Source organism: Triplophysa dalaica, chromosome 13 (assembly GCF_015846415.1).
Source record: "Triplophysa dalaica isolate WHDGS20190420 chromosome 13, ASM1584641v1, whole genome shotgun sequence".
In the NCBI taxonomy this organism is placed as follows: domain Eukaryota; kingdom Metazoa; phylum Chordata; class Actinopteri; order Cypriniformes; family Nemacheilidae; genus Triplophysa; species Triplophysa dalaica.
This window is the reverse complement of record NC_079554.1, coordinates 10,014,590-10,026,399: the sequence shown is the minus strand read 5'-3', so window position 1 is coordinate 10,026,399 and position 11,810 is coordinate 10,014,590. Positions and strand designations below refer to the sequence as shown.

The 11,810-nt window shown below is 37.6% G+C and overlaps 1 protein-coding gene across 1 annotated transcript; it reads left to right on the top strand.

The window, feature by feature from the left end:
* Positions 1 to 2,966: 2,966 nt before the first annotated feature.
* On the top strand, positions 2,967 to 4,798 carry six6b (SIX homeobox 6b). The gene is made up of 2 exons (XM_056764854.1): positions 2,967 to 3,538; positions 4,633 to 4,798. Exons 1-2 carry the CDS (start codon positions 2,967 to 2,969, stop codon positions 4,796 to 4,798), a joined length of 738 nt encoding a protein of 245 aa, XP_056620832.1.
* The last annotated feature ends 7,012 nt before the right edge of the window (positions 4,799 to 11,810 follow it).

The following is an 11,810-nucleotide window of genomic DNA, read 5'->3' as shown; positions in this document are numbered from 1 at the left end:
CTTTCCGAATAATTCTGGGATCTCTGTCACTCTAAATGCCCATTTACGGCTTAACTGGGCATATTTAGACCACCAGAGGGGTTGTTAATATGACTTCTGGCATGATACCTTAATTACAACATAATCCAACCATTGCAATAGCCCTCCAGCTTCTCAGATTTTATGTCATTCGCAAATTCTGTGGTGCACTGACAAAATTAGACCCATGTTTATGTAATCTGTTCCCTTGTGGATTTGTTTCAGTTTTCACATCCTAATGGTCACTGATCTAGCATGTTTGATGAATGATAATCCTCAGTTTGACTGGGGAGTGACAGACATGGATAATGAGCCATGAACACGGCTCGATGAAACAGGATGATGTCATGTATAAAGGCAGGGTGATATATTTTAAACATATTTTAGTATGGATTAAAGAGGGGAAATATACAATGATAGATGTATGGTGTGTGTGTGTGAGAGAGAGAGAGAGAGAGAGAGAGAGAGAGAGAGAGAGAGGTCTGCACTCCTATCTATGAATGATGCACAGCTCATCCAGAGGAATCTGGGACACCTAATGGCCCCTCACCCACTATTCCTGCTTTCTCGGTCCTTCTCTCCCTCTTTTTTGTGCTCCGGGCCATGCTGTGACCCTGCACCGTGGGAATATCTATGGTCAGCAAATGGCTTCAACTGCCCTAAAAAAGACTACAACTCACTTTATAGACATACAGCCTTTGTGTTTTTTTTCTGTAGTTTTGCGTCTTGTTCTTTCACAACTTTTACTGTAAGCACATCTGAAACGCCATAAATGTATAGATCAATATTATTACATTTATATTCATTGCTGTAATGTTACATATAAATAAAAAATGTATAGCCTACACCGTTTCGAAAGCATCATTTTTTTATCATAATTAGGCCTACGCTACATCAAGACACTGAGTATCTGTTTTTGCAGGAACAATATCGCTTTAAGGTCTTTCGTTGGGCTGTTCAAACATGTTATTATTAATATTTAATGGTATAAAAGCGTCTTTAAAGTTTGAAGACCGAAGTATGTTAACCCTAAAACATCGTTTTTGTTTGTTTCAGAAGCTCGTACGACCGGCAATGCATGTTTCATTTATACGTTATAGGAGACAAAAGTCAACAGCTCCGTGTTGAATTCTCAATTGCTCCCCAGACAAATTTAAGAGATTGAAATATTTCATATCTTATTTTATGCAAAACAAAATGTGAATTTAAACCAAATCATAAAAAAAATATTTCACCAATAGACCTATCAATTACCTTGTGTCATGACATTCTTCTAAACATATTTTTTAAGAAAAGGTGTCAATAAAGCTTTTCATTTTTTCAATTTTTAGATAATGCTTTATTTTTTGTTTTATTATTTTTATTATCATTGTGGATTTTAGATCAAATTTAACTTGTTGCAAATGATGTTAAGGTTAAAATAGTAATGGTACACATCTAGATCATCATGGTGTAAAGGAGGATCAGTCTTGGTGACATGTCAGCTGTGCATGAAAATGAGCAGTTTCCCGTACAGACAGACGGTAGTTCTATAATCGGAGCTACGGGCAGCTCATACATCATGCAAAAAGGACCCGTAGGGTTTTCTTCAAATGAACTGTGTGGGTCTGTGAAAATAATATCAGGGGCTTTCCGTCAGAATGAACTTTTCCACTGTAGTCAGCCGTGAAATAATCTGACCCGACACTTCAAACCATCTGCGCTATCCATCCGCCTTCTTATTTATTGCCCCAGCCGGATCACAGAACGAGTTGTGGCTGATACCATCGCATCAGTGTTTTTCTATCGCATCTCCACAAACTGCAGGGTGACAGGTCTCTCCATCTCCATAGTCAAATGCCGATCAATTCTCAAAAATACTGAAAATATGGATGATGATAATAATGCGGAATGAAACACTAGGTTTAGGAATACAAACATCTCATTAAGATTTCGTAATAAAAATGATTTGATCTGTAATCTGTTTTAAGTGATAATGTATAAAATACTGGATTAGAAATACTTATGTAATAAAGTCGCTTATTGGTAACAAAAGAAAAGACTAATATCCGTAAAGCGGAATGGTGTCCAGAAAAGACTCGTTTCATTTTAAACGGCACTATATTAAATTTGACAGTCCAATGAGTGTTACGCTGAGCTGTCAGATAAGAGCTTACATCGTATACATGAATGCGTAACTGACGAATCTTGCCTAATTTTTCCTTTTCCCATTAGTGGCCGTCAAGTGATGCTCTATTTAGAGACTTCTTCACTGAAAATCTACACAGCGCACGAGTAATCTTATTTAATGACATTTTTTATTTTATTCTAAAAATGTCCGTGTCTTCATAATACGCTGCTGTGAGCACTCATTTATCCAAAAAAAAGCAATCGCGTTCTCTCCTCAATTTTGACTGTCGACCAGTAGCTATATCTCGGATATCTCGACCCTGTTTATTTAGGCTTTAATTTCTGATTAAAAGTAAATTAAGTCAAAGTTGTGCGTAAAACATCCATTTGAGCGTAAATAACTCGTGAAAGCAAATCTCACGGATGTTAACAATATAAGGAGCTGTTGAAGTCTGGGAGGTGCTGAAATCTACTCGCTCCATTCCGCATGATTGGCATACTTGACAGTGATTGACAGGCGTCCGTGGAAACTACGCAACCAATCTGCCAAGTCCAATAGAAAATCAGAAGTGGGCAGCACGTCTTTTCCCTCCTCAACAAAAATAAACATCATCATTCTCGTGCTATAATCTCGTGCCCTCGAACTCTCGGTATCCCAACCGAGGCGGCAGCAGTCAGCCGGAGCGTCGTTTCTATTCCTCTGCCTCGTCGTTCGTCTAGCGTCCATCAGCTGACCCTGGAATTGCCTTTTTGTCTGGATTCGACTGGGAGAGAGCGCACATAAAGAACGAGGCTGTGCTAGATGTAAAGGGGAAACCGAGGGGGGAAGAAAAGCCTTCATGTTTCAGCTGCCAATCTTGAATTTTAGTCCCCAGCAGGTAGCGGGGGTATGCGAGACTTTGGAAGAGAGCGGAGACATCGAGCGTCTCGGCCGATTCCTGTGGTCTCTACCCGTTGCGCCCGCTGCCTGCGAAGTGCTTAACCGAAATGAGTCCGTGCTGAGGGCTCGGGCGATCGTAGCCTTTCACACTGGGAATTTCCGTGAGCTTTATCACATTCTGGAGAACCACAAGTTCACCAAAGAGTCTCACTCCAAACTGCAAGCACTATGGCTGGAGTCACACTATCAGGAGGCAGAAAAGCTCCGAGGGCGCCCGTTAGGACCAGTGGACAAATACCGGGTACGAAAGAAGTTTCCTCTGCCTAAAACTATTTGGGATGGAGAACAAAAGACACACTGCTTTAAAGAAAGGACCCGGCATTTACTTCGAGAATGGTATCTCCAGGATCCTTATCCGAACCCAAGTAAAAAGAGAGAGCTTGCACAAGCTACTGGACTCACTCCCACTCAAGTGGGGAATTGGTTTAAAAATCGAAGACAAAGGGATAGAGCGGCGGCAGCTAAAAACAGGTATAGCCTATGTTTAATTTACCAGATTTCATCCATGAGGGCAAATTGAGCTGGGTTTTTTCCTTAAGGGAGCTTGCATTAAACAATAAATTTGGACCACAGAAGACCTTATGTGCTTGCTGTAAAAGAAAGAGTAGTATAACAAAAAATATTCGTTAGTGTTATTTGGTAATAAAGTAGCCAACGAAACGCATTCCTATAGAAAACCGCGCTGGGTTTAACAATAGTGAGCCCCGCATTATTTGGACGAGGAATTATCTGTATTTGAAAAACGTAATATAACGAGATGTTTTGGGAAATGTTGGAAATGTATTGGAAATATATTGTAAATGTAATGTATTTTTTTATTTAAGAGGGAGGATAGATCATAAAATAGCAGACTCCGTCGCTTTTGACCAAAAAGAAATCGCTTGCGTTCGTGTGTATCATGGTTCGGGCCTAGTCTACATCACTGGGCAAAATCATTTTCGATGTATCACAACGAATTACTAGACTACCCTTTTTTGGATTCAATCTATTAAGTGTGGGGATGCATTTTGTTTTACTAGCTGTTGTGCTGTGTGACGTGAGTGACGTAAACAATGGCATTTATCCACAAAATAATTCACCTATGATGTCAAATATTTTTTAAATGTCAAATATTTGCTGTAAATTCTTGCTGTACGTTTTCGCTGTAGCCTATATTTAAAATGTTTGGTTAGTAACTCCTATTAAAATGACAGAAATTCAAAACTCTTACGATTTTAAATTCTCCTTCAGATTATGTTTAGGGCAATAGCCTACTTTGATTAGAAATAGACTATATTTATAAGTGTAATATTTTCTTCCAATATTGTTTTTAAATAACCAGCACAGATTAAAAATGCTTGGTTGTACAGATGCGATTCAATTTCTTCTTCTTCCGGGGCATTACGTTAGTAGGCTAAATCCCAAACTGAATACGACGAGTTTATAACATTAAGAAACATGCATGCTCACATTTGTTCCGCCTTTATTACAAAATTATGCATAAATCATGTAACTGTGTAACACTGAAATCTTGTTTTAAGTTTATTAAAAGAACACTTTTATTCTAAAACTATTTACCCTTGTAGGTTACAACAGCAGGTGTTGTCAAATGGCTCGCTTCGGTCCTTAACTGGAGAGGATGGTGCTGTGGATCGACTGGGAAACGCATCCAGCCCTGAAGCGAGCCTGTCGAGCAAAGCCGCTGCTTCGGCTATCTCCATCACTTCAAGTGACAGCGAATGTGACATCTAACATCGCACCACAAACTGCCCCGGGGGGTATACAGGAAGACTATGAGAAAATTAACACATAACGAAGGAAATTCAGACAATCAGCAGATAAACAAGCACAATAGTGCCTGCCTTAACGTATCACAGGCCATCTTTTTTATTTTTGTTGTTTTTTTATTTGAAGGGCACCAGCCCGGAATCGTGGGATTCATGGAATTCTTTATGTTTCAATTGTATTTATTATTTTTTTCCCAGAGCAAATTGGTGCAAACACGAATATTATATAAAAATTAAAAACACGTTTGTAAGCCATTAGGTGCCCTTGATTGCCTCACGCAAATGGTGCCCCTAAAATTATTTGACCAAATTATTGTTTATTTTGAAAGGAGGAAATGTTTTTCCCTAGCAGGATTTTTTAAGTGTTTGAACATTTTTGGTGATTTTACGTCTGGTCATTTTCGATGAAAACCGGTCGATTTTTAAAGCATGTGCGCCATAGTGAAGATGTTTTAATGAATGCAAGACTAAAGCTAATAAAATGTTTGATGATCAAAGTATATCATAAAGACTTATATTTAGCCTACTAATTTATTATCAATATCAACCCAAATTCTACCATCTCCCTTACGAAAATAAACCATGTTTTATTGTGCTACAAGCGTAGTAACCGAGTAACCATGTTTTTACGGTGCATTGATTACTTAGGGCAAAACCATGGTTTTATCACAGTAACCATCGTTTAATATTTTTTTACAAAGACATGGTTTTCAAAACAATGGTTATTTTGTGATAACCATTGTTTTACTTCAGTTTCTAGTTTGTTGTTTTTTAACTGTAGGCAAAACATGTTTTTCAATTTTAACTATAGTAAAACCATGGTAAATTTTCGTAAGGGCTGTCATTATTTACCTACTTCGTATTATTTTGTCAGATGATCTTGTCCCAGAAACCATATTTTGTCAGTTTTTACAAAAAAATTAGCATGTGTGAATGCAATTTGTCTGCTACCTTTTATTAGGCATACAAACCATTTGAACGTTTGCCTCTGTATTCCTGGTATAAATGGTGTGAGGTCCATGCACAGTCAGTAATCGGTAAATGTAGGCTATAGTGGTGTGTTTAACCTGATAGCTTACTGCGTGTCCAGACGCTTCAACCGCGAGTGATTGGCTTTGCAGTTCTGTAACGCATTCTGACAGGAGAAGGTCAACGAGAGGACATAGCGCCTAATATTGCGTACAAAACGAGCAAACTAGGAAAAGCTTCTAGATACAGTCAATTCGGCCTCGTAAAATATAAAGGCCTAATGCTTCATGATTTGATTGGACCCAGAAATACTACAAAACTGAGAATATTTACAATAGAAACTGAATTGTTAAGCAAGCACGTCAGTCTATTGCATAGCTATTAGACTAATTGGCATTTTAAAGGTAACCAAAAGCCTTATAAGACTCATTGATTATAGTAACACTAAAAATGACATTTTATTTTTCATGTCATATTGAAATTCAAATGTCACTTCTGTTTAAAATCTATTGACAATGCTTGGCTAATTGTTATGAAGCAAAAGGAAAGATATTTGAGGTAGGAGAGTGCGGGTTATTGAGTTTGTAGAGGGACAAAAGCGGAAAGGTTAGGTGAACAGTGTGTTTCTCACAGTCAATATGGTTGTCAAACTCTTCAGCGCTAATCAGCAGTAATGACCGCTTTTCAAACCCTACTGGAACAATAGTGAGCTCTTCAAACTCTGTTGGGGTTGAAGGGGAGCTTTCTCCCCAATCTGCACTAACAAGTAGCCTATTCAATGTTAAGATATTTAAACTTTATACTGTTACAATCTGTATGCATAACAATGATGCTATTTTGAGCGGTCACAAATCAATAATGATAATCGTCGTAAAATGTTAGGCCTATAATTAACCTTTTTAAATTCGCTAAAAGACTACATTTTTGGAAGCCTAGGCTGGCTCTTTAAAAATACCAATGAGGAAACTATTCAGTGCCTGCCTACGTTTATCTTTAGTTTTTCTGACAATGTCACAATAGAAAATTGTTGTGCATAAGGCCACATGCGACTGATGATAAAAAGGTATATTTGGAACAAAGCAGTCATTCTTTAGACAAACGTTTCACAAATGTCGGGATTGGAAATCAAAAATAACATTTGCGTTATTTTCGAAGCTATTCTTTCATTTTAATTTCAGATGGAATCTTGTTATAATAGTCTAAAATGTTTGGGTCCGGGTTCCTTGTTCTGTGTTGTGTGCCTGTTGTTGGGTATTTACCAAAATGTCCTTATTTAGGAATACATCGAAAAACAAAATATGCTTAGGCCTATGCCGGAGAATTTAATCTATTCTTTTCTTTACTAGGCCAATTCGTAATTTATTGGACGCACAATAATGTGCGTGTGGTGGTTGTTGCAGAAAAACAATTCGCACATTTGCCTGGTGGTGCTATTAATTTAAGCTTTTTTCCCTTTCACTGCGTACTTAGACAACATTAATTAAGTGAATACGTTTAAGGACGTTTCCTTTTAAGTGCCTTGACGTCTGACGAACACATGAGAGAACAATGCATGGTTTTTCCTGTGTTAGAAAAGAGCGCCCTCTGCTGTTAGAAACAAGGACCCAGGTTTAAAAGTTAGACATTGGTTAAGTTAAAAGTTTGCAGTGTTACCTCAAGCAAAAAGAACTTGTATTACCCAAAGTCACAATTGTATGTAGCCGTTCAAAGGAAGGATGTGAGAAAATTGCTACAATAATAAAACCGTGGTCAAATGACGTCATTCAAATGACCCATCGTCGATTGCTTGGTGTTAAATTCACTCAAAAAGGGCTTTCGTGTAACTCAAAAAAAATCTAGAATCGGAGATGTGGGTTAAGTTTGGACACAAAGGTAAATAAAATGTATGTGTTTTTTATCTGTTCCTAAAGTGTGAATCAAGTATGCCTATAGAAACAAAGCAACAGCTTTGTTACAGTTTTACTCAACTCAACTCAACTTTATTTATATAGCGCTTTCACAATTTTCATTGTTACAAAGCAGCTGTACATGAGACACATTGAATACAAGTATGAATTCGAAAGCAGCCCCCCCGGCCAGGCAGATAGTGCAAAACAATATGCAAACGGTGGTGAGGAACCCAAAACTCCCATCGAGAAAAAAAACCTCAGGGGAACCCGGCCCCAACCAGGGGATTCCACTTTTACTCACTTTCAACCATTTGCAAAACTATTGGTAAACTATGGTGGCTGTGCGCGCGTATTTCATCCGCAAGATTTTACTATTCTCGATATTGCACGATATAGTTTGGCCATTTTCATACACCTTGATGCAGACACACTACTTCCATTATCCAGCGGGGCGACGACGAGCTGAGCTGTGGGCAGCGCGATCAAGCGAGAGGTTAGGTGCAGTTTGCTGCTTCCTCCAGTTACAATCCGTAAGTTTCTTTTTACTTTTTTGATAATCTTTACTTGATATAGATGACAACACGTCCTGTCAAGACTGCAGAGACTGTGTCTCATGTGAATATGAGCCCGTCATGTGGCATGCACAATGAGTGTTGTTCTAAACAGGTTGTCCCCACACTTGTTTTTTTCTTGATCAATCGGTAGTGTTTTTGAAAACCCGTTATTAAAATATCTTGACATGATGAATATGTAAATCAAGCCCATGTTATTCTTAGTGGGGGTCTCTGACAAGTACAATTTGTACTTAAAATATACATCTTATCATATTGCTGAAAAGACAAGTCTATGTTTGCTGAGAAAAATAAAAAGAGACAATTTCTTGTAATCACTTGCAGCTTCTTGATCAGTTAATAAGCAAACAAATGAATGTTCAAATGGTTCTTGTTACATTTCACATGTAAAAAAGACTTTACACTTTTTGTGGAAGCTGTGTGAACGGGAAACTCCAGCCAAAAATGAAAATTCTGTCATGAATTGCTCACCCCAGTTGTTTCAATCCTGTATAACTGTCTTTGCGCGGTTGAACACGAAGAAAGATATTTGGAAGGATGTTTAGCAACTGACAAATCTGGGGCATCATTTATCGCCAAAGTGGCGAATATATTTTATAATTTTTTGTTTTGTTGAACACATAAGAAGATATCTTGAAGAATGTACGAAAGAAAACAGTTCCTGGGCACCTTTTTATTTTTTCTACTTGTGGCTTTCCTGTGGCTCAGTTGTTAGATCAGGGCACAAGTTACGCTCATGGGTTCGATCCCAGGGATTGCACATATAAAAAAACAAATGTATAGGTCAATGCAATGTAGGTCGCTTTAGATAAAATTATCTACCAAATGCATAAATCTAAATGTGTAGTCAATAGTGCCCCAGAACTGTCAGTCAGATATTTCTTCCAAATATCTTTCTTTTTGTTCAATCGAACAAAGAAAATCATACAGGTTTGAAACAACTAAGGGGTGAGTAATCCATGACAGAATTTAAACTTTTGGGTGAAGTAAGATGCTTCTTTAGCTCAGTGATCTCTTGTTTGCGGCCTTATAGGTTGATCTGAAATAAGAATAACAAAAATGTACACAGCTTTTCTGTAACAATTTTGTAATCTACAAACCATTGTAGCAAAATGTAAGCAATACCCCACCTTGAAATTTAGGAAGATATTTGACTTAGAATTTACAAATAAGGTTCTATAATATTTTTACAATTTGTATTGAACCACCATGACTACTGAAATCAAGCTTTTGTCATGTTTTCATATGATTAGATAATGTTGGATGAAATTGTGTAAAGGATCTTAACAGTAGAATGTCTTTAAAGTAGGCCTGTTGATAATGTTTTACTTTAAGCACATGTAACCAGTATATGTATCGATTTGCACGACTGTCATTTATGTCTTTAGTCTTTCACGGTTTCAGCACCATGGCCAGTGCCTGTGTAACCTCACACCATGTTTGCAACCACGTGTCTTACGTGGTGTTAATATTCCTCTCTGAGGAATCGAGGGAACCCTCTATATGGAAAGTTTAGAACTGCTTCCCTAAATCGCCCCCCTAAAGTTCTGGGCCCTTACTCCAACTTTCCCCTTTTAATCCGATCCCCAGATTAGGTTGATCCATACAGCTAACTGCAGTCCCAGACTAAAGTGAAATTTGAGCAGTCTATAGGGTTGGGAAACTCCAATTCCGGTTCTGCTTATCGATTTAGATTCTTGTCTATTCCCAGTTTCGATTCCACAGTTGAAATAAAACATTTAGATATCAACCTGTATGGTCATTTAGCCTGCTTATGTATGAGCACCGTTTTGTTTATATATATATATATATATTAGTGGTGGGTTAACGCAGTGAGACTATTATCGCGCGTTAAAAAAAATGTCGCCATTAATCTATTCTCAAAGTTGGGTTGTGAGCTGGGTCTATACTACGCAAGCTATGATGACTTTCACCTTGATATTTTAGCGCGGATGTATACCAGCTTAACTGCACTGTACGGGGCGAGAACGAGATTTTTCAACTCGCGTGATTCGCGTCATTCGCGGAAGCAGAAGCAGCCTCATCATCTCATAACCAGGGCTTCATTCTCGCCGCCTCATCATCTCATAACCAGGGCTTCATTCGCGCGATTCGCGCAGCAAGTAGGTCTATTGGCTCTTTTCATTAACATATAAATCACTCGCGCTTGAGGCGCCATTCGCGTTTGGTCTGAACACAACATAACGTTACTGTGAAATTACCGCATCAAACGTGACGTGCTAACATGGATGCAGCTATGAAGCCGCCGGGTTTGCTTCAGGGAATATTAATTTTTAAGAAGCTTCCCAATAGGAACATCGACAAGACTAACGTTGTTTGCACCTTGTGCAATGCGGAATTGGTTTAAAAAAAAACACTTTCTCTCAACAGGTAGTGGTCTAACTTTAGTTGAAACCAGTAACTTTGTATTGAGATCTAATGTATTATGGCTCCTGTATGACATATCGCTTGTTGCTCCCTCACTCTTTGTAAGTCGCTTTGGATAAAAGCGTCTGCTAAATGACTAAATGTAAATGTACTGTAGGAGCTCTTCCAGTCTCAAGTACCACCTAAACGGAAATCATCCCTTAGCTAATGCGGAAGTAAACGCAAGTTCATTTTATTGAACATAATTTAATTTTCATCACCAATTATCATAGTAGAACAGCTTTCTCAAGCAGTTTGTGATGCATTTTGGAAACAGGAGATGAGCCCCTGGTCTAATGCGCCACCTGGCTTGAGAAACCCGTTCTCAAAGACTTACTTTTAGTCATTATTTGGGCAGCACACATATTCTGAATGCCTTCGGCAGAATTCAAATGAGCCATTTTAATCTAGATTAATCTAGATTAATTTTGGAATTAATCTAGATTAATCTAGATTAAAAAAATTAATCTATGCCCACCACTAATATATATATATATATATATATATATATATATATATATATATATATATATATATATATATATACCCGAACCATGTTTTTATTTATTTATTACAATTTGTATTACCATAGTTGAACTACATCATGGTTAAACTGTTGTTACTATATTGACACTATGGTTAGTTTGTGGTTCCTGTGCTTATCAATGCATATACTATAGTAAAACTATGCTTATTATAGTAAAAATATTGTTAATTTTCATGAGGGCTTTCATTGAGATATCAGCAGATCACGCAATGCCTGTACTTTTATGAAATTATGCACACAGAAATTGATAAGAGGAATTCAAATTGGTATCTCAAGCATCCTATTCCTTTTGCTTCCGATCCGATTCCTATTGCCTTTTCCATTGAGATTCCAAATTGGAATTGATTTTCGTTTCCCAACCAAATAAATTGCCCTGACATATCTTAAAAAATCTGTCATTGCCATTGTTTTGTCTCAGTAAAGTTTTTATAAGGCATTTTAGTTAATGCAACTTAAATATACTAATTTGACTAAGGCATAGTCCTGGCTTAAAATAAGCCTTGTCTGTGAAACCAGCCTGTGATTTTTTTAAACAAAAACCGATGCTTTCTAATTTTTACTTTCATATTATGA

What these genes read in the sequence shown, in the direction of transcription:
- six6b (XM_056764854.1), top strand. Translation starts at nt 2,967, where the DNA reads ATGTTTCAGCTGCCAATCTTGAATTTTAGTCCCCAGCAGGTAGCGGGG. An exon ending in GCGGCGGCAGCTAAAAACAG is followed by an intron (nt 3,539 to 4,632) that starts GTATAGCCTATG and finishes TTACCCTTGTAG; the next exon opens with GTTACAACAGCAGGTGTTGT.